This window comes from Dasypus novemcinctus, chromosome 11 (genome assembly GCF_030445035.2).
Source record: "Dasypus novemcinctus isolate mDasNov1 chromosome 11, mDasNov1.1.hap2, whole genome shotgun sequence".
Classification (NCBI taxonomy): domain Eukaryota; kingdom Metazoa; phylum Chordata; class Mammalia; order Cingulata; family Dasypodidae; genus Dasypus; species Dasypus novemcinctus.
The window spans coordinates 4,689,651-4,706,550 of record NC_080683.1 but is presented as its reverse complement, the minus strand read 5'-3'; the positions used below and the strand labels follow the sequence as shown (position 1 = coordinate 4,706,550).

The window sequence follows — 16,900 nt, the reverse complement described above, 5'->3', positions numbered from 1 at the left end:
AACGGTAGATGTGGAAATTTTGTTCGGCGGCTTTGTCTTAAGCAGCTTTACAGTCTTATTTCCTCTGAACCTCTTTTAGACATTACTTCATTTGAGACCTGCCAATCTCTCCACTGCCTTCTAGAAAACCTACCAGCCTACTTTTCCTTCTTGACTGATCTTGTTGTCCACCATTTAAAGATAAAACATTCGTCGAATTTTTCCTAGCGCTAGAAAACCTTTGCCCTATCTCTATCTTTAATCTCTCAAAATGTAGGGATTGGTAATATAAGATGTCACGGTAATTCATTGGCCCCCTAAGGCGATCCTTTTACTTGTCCTTAGCCAGTAACCTCTCCCTTGAGCATCAGAGTACGATCCAATCCTCATTCCCCACCGACGGGTATCACCTCTGAAAACAGGCGATTTGGCAGCTTCGCATCTCACGCCTATAAACTGGGCCATGTCTGTATCCCTTAACCATTTCACTGGAGCTCCTCCATTCATTTGAAGAAAATCCCTTTTCTTTCAAGCTATTCAACCTCTATTACCTGAGACTATCCTCTACTCTGCCCTTTGGCATTTTTAACTTCTCCCTTCTACTGGTTTCCCAACCAAAGATAAAGAAAAAACAGCTCTGTCAACATAGCAGCCTCATGTAGACTTATCTCTCAGCTCCCCTGCATAGCCAAGTCTTGAAATTATCTAAACTTGCTGTTCCTCTCTGCCCCCATCCTCACTCTTAACTCACTCAGGCTCCCGCCACTGAAACTGTTCTGGCAAATGTCACCAAGAACCTCTTAATTGACTAGTCCAGAAGCACTTTTCACTTCTCATCTTTTTTTGACCTCTCTGAATCATTTGACATTTGATCATGCTTTCCTTCCTGAAATTCTCTATATCTTTGATTTCTGTGACCAGTCTCATTTGTTTCTTTTAGTACTTCTCTTAACTGTTCCCACTCCCCTGACGGTTCCTTTGTGGACTCTTCTTCCTTAGCCTCTCTCTCTGTGTTGATGTTTGCCATAGTTTTCCTTAGTCTGCTTCTAATTCTATTCATATTCTCTGGGTAATCTCTTATCAATTGCTCAAATCCTCTCACCTTGGTTCTTTTTTTTTTTTTTTTTTTTAAGATTTATTTATCTTTATTTCTCTCCCCCCCCATCTGCTCTGTGTGTCCATTTGCTGTGTGTTCTTCTGTGTCTGCATGGATTCTTGTCAGCAGCACCAGGAATCCGTGTCTCTTTTTGTTGCATCAGCTCTCCATGTGTGAGGCACCATACCTGGGCAGGCTGCGCTTTTTTTGCGCAGGCAGCTCTTCTTATGAGGCGCACTCCTTGCACGTGGAGCTCCCCTACTCGGGGGGGGGGGGGGGGGGACACCCCTGCGTGGCAGGGCACTCCTTGTGTGCATCAGCGCTGCACGTGGACCAGCTCCACACGGGTCAGGAGGCCCTGGGTTTGAACCTTGGACCTCCCATGTGGTAGGTGGATGCTCCATCTGTTGAGCCAAATCCGCTTCCCTCACCTTGGTTCTTTAATTAAGACAGCTCTCCTGAGCTAAACTTCCTACTAAACCTTCCCAGTCAGACAATTCCAACATGTTCAAAATTGGGATATTCTGCTTGTACTCTCAACCTTTTTGTCCTATATTGTCTGGCTAATGGCAACTATTCAGTCACAAATCTTGGAGTCTGGGAGCCCATTTAAGTAGCCACAGCTCCTCAGTTGCACTAGCCACATTTCAAGTTCTCATTAGCAGTATGTGGCTAGTAGCTGTCATATTGGATAGCACTAATTCTAGAACATTTCCCTCACTGCTGAAAATTATATTGGACAGTGCCGTCCTAAGCTTTGCCTCTGCCACAGTCCTGACAGCAGGGAGCTTTCCAAAATACAGCTTTGGCCACATGCTTCTGTTAAATCTGTGTATTAGTTCCTCATTGACTTTGTGATAAAGTCCAAGTTCCTGTGCTCGCCAGACAGGTCTTCCTACCTCTTCAGCCGCAAGTCTAGCCACTTCCTCTTGGTCCTTATATGCCAGCCATATTGGTTCATGTCTCTGTGTTTTACACACACTATTCTTTCTACATGAAACTGGCTTTTTCCCAGTCCATCTAAGCCCAAATAACCATCAACTCTGAGAACCCTTTTCTTGCCTCCCAAATTGATACGTATCTCTTAGGTTTGCACCTTTCACAATGAATGGCATTTGTTTGAGTACACGTTTCCCCTGCTACATTTTGATCTCCTTGAAAGCAGGGCTATGTTTTTTGTTATTGTTGGTTTCTTTTTTTGTTTTTTCTTAATATTCCCACCTCCTGGCCAATATGAAGTGCTTTCAAAATGTTTGCTGAAGGGAATTGATGCTTGACTAAATATATGAGTGTGATGTCAACTGAGCCAGGTAATTATGCCCAGTTGTTTGGTCAAGCAAGCACTGGGCTAACTGTAAGGCAAGAGCATTTATGGACTTTAGTCACCATTGACTTTACTGCAGTGGTAAATCATAAATAGCTGGTTATAATTACATCAACCAGGGAGATTGCCATCAGCATTGAGTGACACTTAACCCAATTAGTTGAATGCCTTAAAAGGGGAAGTGATTCCAGCATTGGGAGAGAATTTCCCGCTTGTTTTTGGACAGCCTGCATCTCCCAGAACTTGTCAGGAACATTCATTGGACTTTGATTGCAGCCTCTGGTTGAAGCCTGCCTGCCGAACCTGAACTTGTGCATCCCCACGGCTGCATGAGAGACTCTTACAGAATCTCATACTATTGAGAGATATCTCTTGTTGATTCTGTTTCCTTAGAGAACCCTAACTAATACAGCTTGGTACCAGGAGTCGGGTAGGAGCTTTCAGATATCAGGCCATAAGGTGTAAGTTACTTCCCTCACCAAAGTCTATTTACATGTGTTGGAGCAAGATGGCTGCCGACATCTGTGAGGGTTCAGGCTTCCTGGGTTCCTCCCTTCCAGGGTCTTGCCTCTTTCTGGGTTCAAGGTTCCTTCTTTCCCAGGGCTTACTTCTTCCTGGGCTCAGGGTTTCTCTCTTCCTGGGGCTGGCTTCCCTTTCCTTTGTGAGCTTACTTCCCAGGGCTCCAGCTCAAGGCTTCAGCATCATCAAACTTATGCATTAAACAAGTAAATACACAAATCTATAAAAACATTTTGTAAGAGGTACTATAAAAGACTTGAGATCCATAATACAGACCAACTGGAGTGGGAAACCTAATGATATTGAGATGAAATCTGACGAGCTAGGCAGAGTGGGAAGAAAAGTATTCCAGAGAGGTGGCAGCCATGTTTAAGGCCCTGGGGGCAGACAAGGGGATAGTACATAATTTGTGAGAGGGTGAGGACAAGCAGATGAGGCCAGAGGCAGGCAGAAGCAAGACCACTATGGGACCTTGTGGGCTACAGTGCAAAGTTTGGATTCTTATCGAAGTACAATTAGTTCTGATGCCACAACTACCTTACTTCTCATCCTATGTGTGACTCTTTGCTAAGGTTCCTAACTGAACTACCTCCAGTCTCTTCAAAGCCAATCCATGGTGCACACTGCTGCCAAATTCATCATCATACAAAGGTAGCTCTCACTTCCGCTCTCAAAAAAACTTAAACAGCTCCCTCAGACTGATGATGGCAGGTATCTGATGCCCTTCCTACCACTGGGCACTAGGGCCTGGTCATTAAATATTGCTAAATAATAAATGAACCTCCTAGAATTGCTGTTAAGTTTTCTTGTTTGTGTAATTGCGATTATAAATCCCACCTTGTAGAGTAGTTGTGAGGATTAATACATTATCATAATATAGCCAGAAGGGATGGATGAATATGGATATAAAGAGATACACTGAGCTGGGAATAAGGGTCAATGTGGGAGCCAGATACCTAGGTTTGCTCTTTGAAGCAGGAGGTGGCAGGGAGTAGGAAGAAGATGGGACTTGACAAGAAGCTGAGGCAAGAGAATGGAATGGGAAGAGGGGTGCACAGTGAAGGCAGTGGTGGTGAAAGTGTTGGTGGACTAATGTAGACATGCCTGGTAAGATTTATTGAAAATCTGTGTTAAAAGGCCTTAGTTCATCACATCTAAGACTTGTAGGCTCTTCCAGTCTCAGCTTCAATATCACCAGTGACTGGCAGCCCATTCATTCATTCAGTGAGTAGGCATTTCTTGGTGGGTCTTCTTAATGGATGCTGAGAGATTAGAAAAAAAAAAAAAGAATAGCACACAATCTGTTAAGGAGATGAGGGGGGAGGGAGGTAAGGTAACTGTGAAGCAGACACATAGTAGAGAATAATAACAAAACGATAGCAGTGGCAAGCATAATCTGGACTCTGGGTTCCAGGAAGACTTCCTGAGGGAGGTTAGATTTCATCTCAAAGAACACTTTGAAATAATTAAGTAGGGTTCAAATTATTAAGGGTCATGCCAAGGGAAGCAGAGGACAGTGTCTCACTGAAAGATTTCATGTAAAAGGATAATATCAAATATGCATAATAAAAAGATTCCTCTGGCAGCACTGTGGAAATTAAGATCAAGACATAGGGAGACCAGTTATAAAATGATTGCAGTAATCCTGGAAGAAACAAACAATTGAAGGCCTGGACTAGGGGGAATGAAAAGAAAAGGGGGAACAGATTCAAGAGATATTAAAGAGGTAGAATTGATAGGACTTGGTAAACAAACAGGGATGGGATGATATAAGGATGACTCCCACATTTGTAGCTCAGGTGATAGTATGAAGAGTCGGGTAATTTACTGGTATTGAATACAGAGTATGTTGGAAAGGGAACAATTCTGGTGAGTTTAATTTTGTGAATCTTGAGATGGAGTTGAATTTTGGGGTGGCAGTTCCTAAAGTTACTTGCCTATAGGATGCTTAATTAGAATTCACTGAATTACCGTCAGGAGTTTATGAAACAAATGTAAAATAGAAAACTCACAAATAATTTTTTTTAATGAAGGCAGTTTGAATGCTATAAGATGTTTTTCATTTTAAATTTCTTCCTCTTAGACATTTTGAGACAATTGGGGGAAGAAGAACCCAGATTTGGTTAAATGAAATCAAGCCATTGCTTTTAATTTTGTTGGTTATGATGGTAGTATTGTAATTATGTTAAAAGAAAGTGTATTATCTGTTTTAGGTATCTTAGAAGTGTTTACCATAAAAACAAATAATTGCTTTAAAATACTCCAGCTCCCCCCCCCCCAAAAAAAAGAAAGAATGGGTAGAACAGGGGGACTGGATGAAACAAGTATGGAAGAATGTTACAATGTTGAAAATTGTGGAATTTCCTGAGGGTACATGGGGGTACACTAATCTCTTTTGTGTATGTTCGAAATTTTTCAAAGCAAAATGTTTTTTTAAAGTAACTTCTTTTAGTCATAGATCCAAAGGAAGTTAATTAGTGGAATATAAATATTTGTTTTTATTAATAAGTCAACATTGAAACCCCTAACAGTATCTAATTTGAATTTGTGTCAAGACACAGAACAGACCAGAGAGCATCAAAAAGATGACAGATCTCACCCAGATAATTAGCTGGGAGATGCTGCCTGAGCATTAGTATACAGATCTGACCCCATGTCACATGTCAGATCTGACCCCACCTCAGGCAACCTCATGCAATTGTCTGTAATGCCATATGTTGAAGATAACTGTATTAAGGTGGTTCTTTGGTTTTTGATGATCCTCCTTGCTCTGAGAATACTTCTAGTACCTAAAGATGATATTGTGGCTGGCCACAACTGATTGATCTGTAGACACACACCTATTACAAGCTAAGCCAGTCAGACACTCGATCCCAGCAATGTGGAACTTGAAAGGAAAGCTAGAGAGGCTGGAGGCCTTTGAAGATGAAGCATATTAATGACAACTCAACCCCTGCTGGTAGGATCCCTCTAGCTACCCTTCCTGAAGCTAGCTTATTCAACTCTTCTTTTGATTCCATGAGCCAGTGCAGTATCATTTAAATAAATCTCCCCTCCCCCTCCTTTTTTTTTTTTTTTGGTTAGCCAGAATTGGTTTCTTTTTTTTTTTCCCAAAGATTTTTAAAAATTCATTTCTCTCCCTGCCCCTCCAGTTGTCTGCTCTCTGTCCATTCGCTGTGTGTTCTTCTGTGACCACGTCTATCCTTATCAGCGGCACCGAGAATCTTTGTTTCTTTTTGTTGCATCATCTTGCTATGTCAAGTGTGCACCATTCCTGGGCAGGCTGCACTTTCTTTCGCGCTGGGCGGCTCTCCTTACAGGGCGCACTCCTTGCGCTTGGGGCTCCCCTACACAGGGGATACCCCTACACGGGGGACAACCCTGCGAGGCACGGCACTCCTTGTGCACATCAGCGCTGCACACGGGCCACTCCACACGGGTCAAGGAGGCCCGGGGTTTGAACCGCGGAACTCCCATGTGGAAGGTAGATGCCCTATCCATTGGGCCAAGTCCACCTCCCCAGAATTGGTTTCTATTGCTTGAGATAAAAGATTTTTTTTTTAATTATTGCAACAATAAATACAATAAACTGTTTCAGAATAAGAATTATTATATAAATGTGTTTGGTGTTTTATTGTACCTATGTTGAAATAAAAACTTTAAAAAAATGCTACTGTTAAATCTACATGTTTGTTTTAGTTATTTTTTGAGGAACAGTATTTATTATCTTGTGGAGAATACAGTTTGGGAACTGCTGTTGTAGGACATCCAAGTGGAGATGAGCAAAGGCAGTTGAGTATATTGGTAAAGTGTAGCTCAAAGAAGATCTAAGCTAGAGGTAAATTTGAAAGACATCAGCAAATAGATAGTAGCTGAAGGCAAGTAAGAGCAAACACAACCATCCAAGGCAAGTGTATAGTATATAGTATAAGAAGAGAAAAATCTAGAGGACAACTGTAAAAGGGTAGCTGGAAGAAAAGAGACATGAAAGAGACTGAGAAGAAGATGTTGGAGAAGTGGGAGGAAAAAGTAGGAGAGAGTGCTGTCAGAGAGGCAAAAAATATATCATTTTAGGAAAGAGGTCATGACCAACATGACAAATATTGCAGAGACTGCAAAGGGTTCATTTGATTTAGCAGCGAAGATATTGGTGAACAAATTCAGTGTTGAGGGCTGAGGAATAAAATGCAAGTGTGGAAGTGTAAACATGGTTGCCTGTGACTTTTCTAGGAAACTTGGCTCTGAAGGGGAAAAAAATGGGGCAATGCTATAAATGGGTGGGAGGTTGAGTGAAAGCCATGGTCTAGTGAATTTACAGGTGCTACACTATTATTTTCATAGGCATTCATGTCTAATGACCAAGGTAGCAACTAGTTACTGGGATGCAGAACTGGTTGCCTTGCTCCTCTCTTGCCCAGTATTATCATTTCCCCAAACTGACCAGAGACTATTTCTGAGATATCTATTATGAAGGTTGAGGGGGAGAGGGGTCCTGGCAAGAAGAGGGATTACATAGAGGGAAGGGAAACAATAAATGAACTTGTTTTCATTTACACTGTTACCACTTACAGAAGGGAGAGAAGGGAGTTAATCATGCCTCACCAGTCTTGGTGATGCATGGTTATATTTCTTCTCACTTTGGTCCTGTCCACATTCTACTCTATGCGGAACTTGGACTCCTTTGCCTCATTCATCCCACCCAGTCCTCTTCCTTCTGTCCTTCCCCAGATCTCCTTCCAAAGAACCTGTTGTAACTGGGGCACAATTAATCCATTGTTATCCTCATAATAAGAGAGAATGGGACTCTTCTTTGAAGGGTGGGTTTACTTTAGATCCCCCATCTCAATTTTGGCCATATGCATAGAACAGCCTACCACCTGTTTTTATATGGCCTGAGAGCTAAGAATTGTTTTTATATTTGTAAATGTGGGAAAAAATCAATAATATTTTGTGACATATGAAAATGATATGAAATTAACATTTCAGAAAAGGTTGAGGACAAAACTGCAGGGAACACCGATATTTAAAGGGGAGCTGAAAGAAGGGAGACTTGAGAAAAAGATGCAGGGAAGTAGAAGGAAAAACAGGAAACTAGGACCAGACCCAAGCTCTGCTGTTTTCACACCACAGTTGAGTACTTGTAGATCAGGCAGCTCACAAGCCCTAAAATATTTATAATCTGGCCCTTTCCAGGAAAAGGTATAGAACTCTAGGTGGCCGAGTGACACACACCTTCCTCTACAGTCCTGCTGATGTTATAAACTGCCTGTCTACTTTTCTAGGGGCCTGCATCTCCCTGCCATCAGAGCTACAGATGGGATGGTCCACAAAGGTTGAGACACTGGGGAAACGCTCCTCTGTTTAGGGAGTGCAGCAGTGATTTCCGAATCCTACGCCTATCCTGCCCCCCCCCCCCCCCCCCCGCCACACACACACACATTGCTGCATTAGAATATCCAGGTTATAGTTGCATGTGTTTGCGTGGTGGTGGTGGCGGGAGGGGGGGGGCGTGTTATTGCTGCTTTTGATCAAAAGGAAGTCGGGATTCTGAAAGTCTCTGGAACACTGATGGCCCATATTCACATAGATTAATTTCTCAGATTATTCTCTTGCCACATTAGATCTTTGTATGCCTCCCCCCACCACCACCACGCCTTCTGTCTTGCTCTCTTTCTCTTCTCTATCAAACTTGAGCATATACAATGACAGTTTCTTCCTCACCTCCCACTTCTCAGCCCACCACAATCTGGAGTCAACTCCCACTACAACACTGAAACTGCTCTCAATAAATTCATTAACCATCTCATAATTACCAAATCCAAGGACACTTTTCAGTCTTTCCTTGACTTCAGCAGCATTCAATAATGCTGATCTTGCCCTCCATGGAACACCTCCCTATTTCTCTGAATCTGCTTTCTCCTTGTTCTTTCCAGCTCTCTGGATGCTTCTGGTGCCACCAGATCCTTAGAAATATAAACTGGGGTGTGTCAGTGTACTGGTTAACTATCTCTGGGCTCTCACGGCCTTACCCATGCGTCTTTAATGTGTCTGCACTGCTAGGCCTTGGAGTCGGCAAGGTGTGTATTTCCCAGCCTTCCTGGCCAGCTGGCTTCCTGTTAGGTTCTGCCAATAGAAGGCACTGGCCAGAGATCAGACAGCAGGAGAAACCGAGAAGCTTCCTGCTTCAGACTCTAACAGAGTGGCATTTGCTTGCAGTTGCTAGTAGATGCTGTAACAGTACCTTCTCAATGATTGCAGCCTGGATGGAGGAGGCACTTTTTTTTATCCCCCTCCTCTTGCAACTTGCTTGCTGTCTGCTCTCTGTGTCCATTCGCTGCACGCTCTTCTGTGTTTTTGCTCGTCTCCCTTTTTGTTGTGTCACCTTGCTGACTCTGCTCTCTGCGGCACTTGCGGGCCAGCAGCGCTCCACGGCGCCTGGGCCGGTGACTCTCAGCAGTGTGCGGGCGAGCCTACCTTCACAGGGAGACCCCAGGACATGAACCCAGGGCCTTCCATATGGTAGACGGGAGCCCAACTGATGGAGCCACAGCCGCTTCCCGAGGCACCTTTTTTGTAGATCCAGAACCATCCATGAGAGTGTCTCCCACGGGCAGCAGCAGGTATAGATGTAGGGACTCCAGCTAAGGGGGGATAGCACCTTCTTCTGATTTCCACTCTTTCCCATTTGCACCTCCAGCCACCTCCTCCTTTTTGCATTTCTTGCCCTTTTAACACTTTTGTAACCAATTCTCTCAGTTTAAAATTCCTAGAGTGGTTCTGTGTTCCGGACTGGATCCTGGATGATATCAGACAGGAGGTTGAGGTTCAAAAACATGCCATGTCCTGGGGTCACTTCCTCCTCCTTCTGCACAGTCTACTTGGGTGGCCTCATCCATGGTCCTGCTTCAGCATTTGCGCTGATGACTCTCCAGTTAGGTTATTGCGCCCGTTCTCGAGTTCCCATATACCCTATACCTCACTGCCGCCTGGAAGCTCCATCTGGCTGTTCCACTGGCATCTCAAATTCAACACGTACGAAGAACTGAGCTCACTTTTGTCCTCCTCAAGCCTTCTGTTGTATTTCAATTCAGTTTTCTGACATTCTATTTCAGGTCATCACTGACCACCCAGCCAACCACCTGAATGAGACCCCTGGTGGCATCCTTGACTCCTCCCTCTCCTCGCCTTCCCACCTCTAATCAGTAGCCAGATTCTTTTGCCTCTTCCTCCTAATTACCTCAATACTCTATTCCTTCTAGCTACTCTGTTCATGACTTAATTCAGGCCCTTATCTCACATAAATGATTGCTCATTGCTACAAGAAGTGGTTATGTGTGTACAACTTTTATTTTGATGGAATCTGCTTTTTATTTTGATGTAATGTATAAAACTCTTAACCAGCATTTTTGCCTCAATTCTTTCCAAGCTCCAATCCATTGTTTGAAATATCAGAACTTTTTTTTTAAATGCTAAAATGCTTGTGTCGTTCCCCAGTTTTTTAATCTCTAGCATCTGCTAAGTAAAAGTCAGATCCTCCTTGTGGCGTCCCAGGCCCTATGTGATCTGGTCGCCAACTAAAAGTCCAGCTCCTCTTGACACTCTCCTACCCCTTCTCCTCCCTGTTATCCCACAGAGACCCATGAGCAGCCAGGCCTCCACATCCAACCACACAGGAGTCTCCAGAGAAGCTCTGAATACCTTTACACATCTGCCTACCCCTTGCCCCGAGATATTTTTCTCTTCCCTCCTGTGCTGTTGGTCAAATTGCTTTTTCCTTCAAGACTCTTAGAAGCCTGCCTGATTGAGCCCAGCCTATTCCCCCATTGCTACCTCCAAAGCATTTGTCATTCTTATTTGAACACATTACATTGTTGTATAATTATTTATTCAATGACTGCCCTAGACATTCAGCCCTCTGAAGGCAGGAATGCTTATTCATTTTTGTATTTCTTGCACTCGGCCCAATTGCAAGAACTTACTAAATTTTCAAGAATTCAAGAATTAGAGGGAAGCGGATGTGGCTCAAGCATTTGGGCACCTGCCTACCACATGGGAGGTCCCAGGTTCAGTTCCCAGTGCCTCTTAAAGAAGATGACCAAGACAAGCAAGCTGATGCAATGGGATGGCGCAATGAACTGACACAATAAGATGACTCAACGATATGACGCAACGAGGAGACACAACAAGCGAACACAATGAGAGAAAAAATAAGCAGGGAGCAGATGTGGCTTAAGTGATTGGGGGCCTCCCTCCCACGTGGGAGGTTCCTGGTGCCTCCTAAAAAAAAGTGAGCAGACACAAAGAGCTGACAGAAAAAGCAGACACAGAGAGCAGACAGCGCAAACAATGTATGTGTGGGGGGGTGAAAATAAATAAAATAAATCTCAAAAAAAAAGAAGAATTAGAGCTCAAGAATTAGTGCCTGAAGGAGAGTAAGCCTTCTGATTAAAAGGAGGAGGTGGGGGATGGAAAGAGGCAGGAGAGGCAGGGTCTGAAGGGTCCCTGGGGGTTTGCTGTGGGAAGACGAGTTGCCCACTGCAGAATTCCGCCACGGGGCGGCACTGCTCTGAAAAGCCTCACAGCCCGGTGTCGAGCTGAGGCTGGCAGCCTGACACTGCAGGGGGAACCCCACCAGGAGGCAGACATTCCTTCACTGGCCAGTCAGCCCAGAAACATTCCCCACTCCGGCCTGCTAAAAGAGCCAAGTCTCCCGGAGGTTGCTGGTCACCGGTCTCTCCCCAGCGACTGATGACCTCCACCTCCGTGATTGGTTTAGCCAAAGTGACAAGCCCAGCTATTGGAGGGAGCTGGCAGAGCAGGCTCGAGGCGACCCTTTGGGGAGGGAGTTTGGGGACCTGGGTCACTGGGTTGGTAGCTCCGAACTCAGTGTGCCGGGCGCAGATATGGATCATGGGCAGAGCCAGGGGGCTGCACTGCTGCTGCTGCTACGGCTTCTGTGGCTGCTGCCCCACTCCTGGGCCGCCCCCCGAGGTATGGCCCTATCTCCCTTTACTTCAGTGCTGTTGGGGTTAGAGCCCACGGAGCCCATCCAGAGCACCTGGGTTTCTAAGTGGGGAGGACGGTGCGGGGAGCAGAATCAGCGCCGGCAGCGGCAGCTAGCTACTATTTATATACAGTGCCAGGGGTGCTTCCCTTGCGATTTCAGTTAAGCCAGTCCCTTGGAGCAGAGGCTATTACATGCATTTTACAAATGAAGAAACGCAGATTCAGCGGCTTAAGCGACTTGTCCAAGTTCACACTGTTGGAGAGCGGTAGAGCTGGGCTTTGAGCAAAGCGCATGTTCTTTCCACACTCCTCGGGATTCTGCTCTGCACTCTGCCATCAACTCGCCTTGTGATTCTTGAAAAGTTTCTTAGCTTTTCCCTTAGTTTCCTTCTCTGTAAGGGATGGGACAGAATGGAAGAAATAACCTGAAAGATCCCTCTTACTCTAAATGTCTCTTACTCTGGGTCGTGGTGAGAAAGTTTCCTGCTGGTTGAGGGGGGGGAGTGTCCTGCCAGGGCTTCAAATAATAGGGATTATCTCCTCTAGCTGTGGGGCCACTTCCCCAGTCCTGTCTTTGCTAAGTTTGGAGGGTTAAGGAAGGGGAAGACGTGTCCAGAGAGGCCTGGCGCCCGTGCAAGGGCGACGAGCCTGGGCCCGGCTGTCCAGGGTACCAAGGTGGCAGGAGTGGCAGCTGTGGGCTGGGGGCCATGACCATGCCTTTCCTCTCCCTTCTAAGCCGGGGGAACCCATCCAGCCCTGTGGTGGCCTTACGTGAGTTAGACACAGGTGTCCCCTTTTGGAGCGCGCAGCCCCGTGCCAGGTCGCGTGGCGTGGCCAGCCGAGTGCGGGCTAATTCCAGTCCCCACTTAACCTCCTCCGCCGATGCCTTTGTGCATGCAACCAACACGGTGACTCTGAATCTGTCGCTTGAGGCAGTGGAAGAGCTGCCTGTTTATGGGGAGGGGGCGGTTGAGAGATCCCGAGTACCTCTTCCCCTCATTTTTCCTTCACCTCCATTGGGAGGGAGAACCTAAACAGCAGAGGAGGGCTTAGACCCCCTCCGCCTCCTCCCTCTGAAGCAGCCTTCTTCTTTCCCAGGCTGAGAGGAGGAGGCGGCGCCCACCCCCTGAACCCCGCCCTGTCTCCTTTGCAGCTCCCAGTCCTGCGTGGCGGGATGAACTGCAAAACCACACGTTCCTGCACACCGTGTACTGCCAGGACGGGAGTCCCAGCCTGGGGCTGTCGGAGGCCTACGACGAGGACCAGCTTTTCTCCTTTGACTTTTCCCAAAACGTCCGAGTTCCTCGCCTACCTGACTTTGCTTACTGGGCTCAGGAGCAAGGAGACGCCTCGGCTATTTCCTTTGACAAGGAGTTCTGCCGGGAGCTGATCGAGGAAGTAGGACCCCAACTTGAGGGGAAAATCCCAGTGGCCAGAGGTTAGGGTGGCAGGGGTGGGGAGGGAGGGCTGGCATCCCCACCTTCTAGAAACTGAATTATTCCCCCTCACACCAGCAAGCCACTCCAGTGCCTCCTCAATCAGCCCTCCGAGCCACAGCCTGCAGAAGACAAGTGTCTAGCACCTACCGGGTTTTTGTTTTTTTAATATTTATTTTGTTTATTATTTCCACCCCCCCTCATTGTTTTGTACTCACTGTCCGCTCTTTGTGTCCATTCGTTGTGTGTGCATCTTCTTTTTTTAGGAGGCACTGGAACTGAACCCAGGACCTCCCGTGTGGAAGGAAGGTGCCCAAACACTTGAGCCACCTCTGCTCCCCCCTTGTTGTGGTTCTCATTGTGTATCTTTGTTGCATCAGATCGTTGTATCAGTTCGTTGTGTCACCTTGCCATGCCAGCCCGTCGTGTCAGCTCACTGTCTTGCTTGTCTTCTTTGGGAGGCACCAGAAACCGAACCCAGGACCTCCCTTGTGGTGGGCGGTCGCCCAACGGCTTGATCCATATCTGCTTCCCACCTACCAGGCTTTCAAAACTATCTATTGAACTTGATGAATTCAGTTGGTGCCTACCACGTATTAGCATTTGTGTTGCTGTGCTAGGCAAGATGGAAGGGGAGAATCTGATGAAGTGCCTGCAATGTAACGGGGCTGTGATCAGATGCCAACGGCAGGTCTAGACAGGAAATGCTGCAGCAGGGAGGCGGGAAGGGTCCCAAGTGGCCTGGATCTGCGTCCAGCCCTGGCTCTTTTCTGGAAGAAGACCATCCTCAGTGCTGGGGACCCCCGTCCTCCCCGCCTCCCAAAGTCCCTCCCCACTGGCTCCTCTGCGCCCCCCCAGATGCCTCGCTCCCCCAACCTGCCCCTGCTCCCCTCCCAGGCTTCCCCATCCCGGCCGTGTTCACGCTGAGGCCCCTGGAGTTCGGCAGGCCCAACACGCTGGTCTGTTTCGTCAGCAACCTCTTCCCACCCACGCTGACGGTCACCTGGCAGCACTTCTCGGCCCCCGTGGAAGGCGCGGGGCCCACCTACGTCTCGGCTGTCGACGGGCTCACCTTCCAGGCCGTCTCTTACCTGAACGTCACACCTGAGCCCTCCGACATTTTCTCCTGCCTCGTGACCCATGAGATTGACAGCTACACCGCCGTGGCCTATTGGGGTGAGGCCCTCTCCCCCTGCTCCCCGAGCCAGATTCCTTTTGGGGGCAAAAAGAATAGGCCCATGGGAGGGGCCCCTCTCTCTGCTTGGGACCCGGGCCGTCCACTGTCACACTGAACCACCGTGCGTCTTCCGTGCTTGGGTTTCTCCTTGGCTAGCCCAGACTCCCAGGCTGCTCCCCGGGTGGGGGCTCCCCGGCTGGGGGCTCCCCGGGTGGGGGCTCCCTGGCCAGGCCTCGGGGCTGAGCTGCTCCCCACCCCCCACCCAGTGCCCCAGAATGCTCTGCCGTCGGCTCTCCTGGAGAACGTGCTGTGTGGCATCGCCTTCGGCCTGGGCGTGCTGGGCATCATCGTGGGCTCCGTCCTCATCGTCTACTTCCGAAAGCCTTGCTCAGGGGGTAGGTCAGGGCGTCTGGAGGGGCGGTGCCTGTGGGGGCCCCGCTTATGGGGAGGGCAGCAGTGATCCTCGGGCCATTGGGGTTGGAGGCAGGGACGGGGACCTGGTTACGCACAGATTCCAGGGGCCACGGGAGGGGGCCAGCGGCCCTGAGCCGCAGAGCGGTGGGGAGCCGCAGGGAAGGCCCTTGGAGGAGATCTGGGGCCAGGAGAGACAGCTCTGCCCGTGCTGCGCGCGGGGCGGCCTCGAGGGGCAGGGGATCCCCTGACCGCCTCCTCCTTCCCTGTCTCCGCAGACTGATTCTCCGGACCAGAGGCTGTTGGTGACAGGGCGACAGGGCCAGCGTCACGCCGGCGGCTCCGGGCCCTCAGTCCTGCGCAGGATCTCCCTGGGCCCCGGGTCGCCCTCTGGGCGCGTGAGGGGTGGTAAGGGGGTCTCGTCCGGGGGGCTCTGCTCTCCCCAGGCCCTCCCGGAGAGCCCAGGGTAGCCCGCCTGTCACAACACGCCCTTCCCGCTTCAGGGCAATAAATTCCTTTCTTACCACCGACGTGGCTCGGCTCTGACCTCGCACTGGCTTCCGGATGCCTCCCCTCGAGGGGGCTGTCCCTTCCAGGCCCACGTGCGGGACCCGAGCGCGGCTGCGGGAGCCCCTGCCTCCTCCGCTCCGCCGCCGGGGCCTCCTCCGCCTGCGCCCGGGGAACCGCCGAGGAACGGCGCGGGCGCAGTTGCCGACGCTCCGCTCGCAGAGCGGTGAAGGAAGCCGTTTGTGGGGTTGTGCACTGTGCAAAAGCTGTGTGTGCTCCCTGGCACGTGTAGCCCTTCAGCACTCCCCCTGGCTGGGAACACAGAGCCCAGGGTGACAAGCGAAGCCCTCAGGGCTGTCTGTCCTCCGTGCTGTGAAACGCTGTGACCAAGCCCCGAGCGACGTGGGGCAGCTCGGAGGGGCCGGAGTCGGCGTGTCCTTCCAAGCCGTCCGATCTTTGGCGAGCGTGAGCCATCCAGGGAGAACGGCGGCTCTGCTGTCCTGGCAGACAGTGGCAGCAAGCGGACCGCGCCCCCCAGGGGTAAATTGCTTTGCATATGCTTGTTTTTTCTGTTTTTTTTTAAGATTGATTGATTTCACCCATCCCCATTATTTGCACTCACTGTCTGCTCTCTGTCGGTTCATTGTGTGCTTGTCTGCTTTTTCTTCTTTTTAGGAGGTCCGCGGAACCCAATCCGGGACCTCCCATGTGGAATAGAGGCACCCAATGGCTTGAGTCACTTCTACTCCCTTTGCATGTTTTATTTCTTGCTTTTCTAGGGTCTGGAAGTAGCTTTGAAGGAGGGGATGGCCTTAAGGATGAGAGTAAATTTATTTAGGTATTGATGAGTCTCTGCGCATTGCTCTTTACCAGAGTCTAACTAAAAGACCTTGACCTAAAGGAACATTTTTTCCCAGGAGTGGACACCTCCTTGGAGCTGTCTCATCTCTCAGAAAGCATGTGGACTGGCTAGGAAGCATGGGCTCTGGACCCAGACTGCAGAAATCTCAGCTGTGACTGTTACCATTTAGCTATGTGTGTTCAGGCGTTACTCAACCTTCCTGTGCCTGGATTACAGGATTGTTGTGACACTTAAATGAGTTAATATCTGTAGAGGGCTTAAACAGGATTTGGCACATAGAAAAGATGCTCAATGAGTTAGCCAGCCCTTATCACTATTTGTCTTGATTTCCAGAAGGGTAACTTAGCAGTATTTTTGTCTTCTTTCTCTTTTCTGCAACCTACTTTGAAAGTATTGTATTTTCTTCCTTTAAGATGTTTTTCTTCTTATTCTCATTTCACCATTCTAGGTCTGTCCCTTACGCTTTCTAAAGTTCTTTCCGTTTTTCTTCTATTTTCCAATGTATTGTGATATTTGCTGCCGGTCAAATCTTAAAACTGCTTTTATTATGCTGTGCGACCTTACACAAGTCACTTGGCCTCGA

At 48.3% G+C, this 16,900-nt stretch overlaps 1 protein-coding gene across 1 annotated transcript; it reads left to right on the top strand.

Moving 5' to 3' along the window:
• The first annotated feature begins 11,739 nt into the window (after positions 1-11,739).
• On the top strand, positions 11,740-15,478 carry LOC101421271 (HLA class II histocompatibility antigen, DM alpha chain). The gene is made up of 5 exons (XM_004479816.5): positions 11,740-11,909; positions 13,078-13,362; positions 14,258-14,536; positions 14,804-14,932; positions 15,227-15,478. The coding sequence occupies exons 1-5, from the start codon at positions 11,822-11,824 to the stop codon at positions 15,229-15,231; spliced, it is 786 nt and encodes a 261-aa protein (XP_004479873.1). The 5' UTR covers positions 11,740-11,821; the 3' UTR covers positions 15,232-15,478.
• The last annotated feature ends 1,422 nt before the right edge of the window (positions 15,479-16,900 follow it).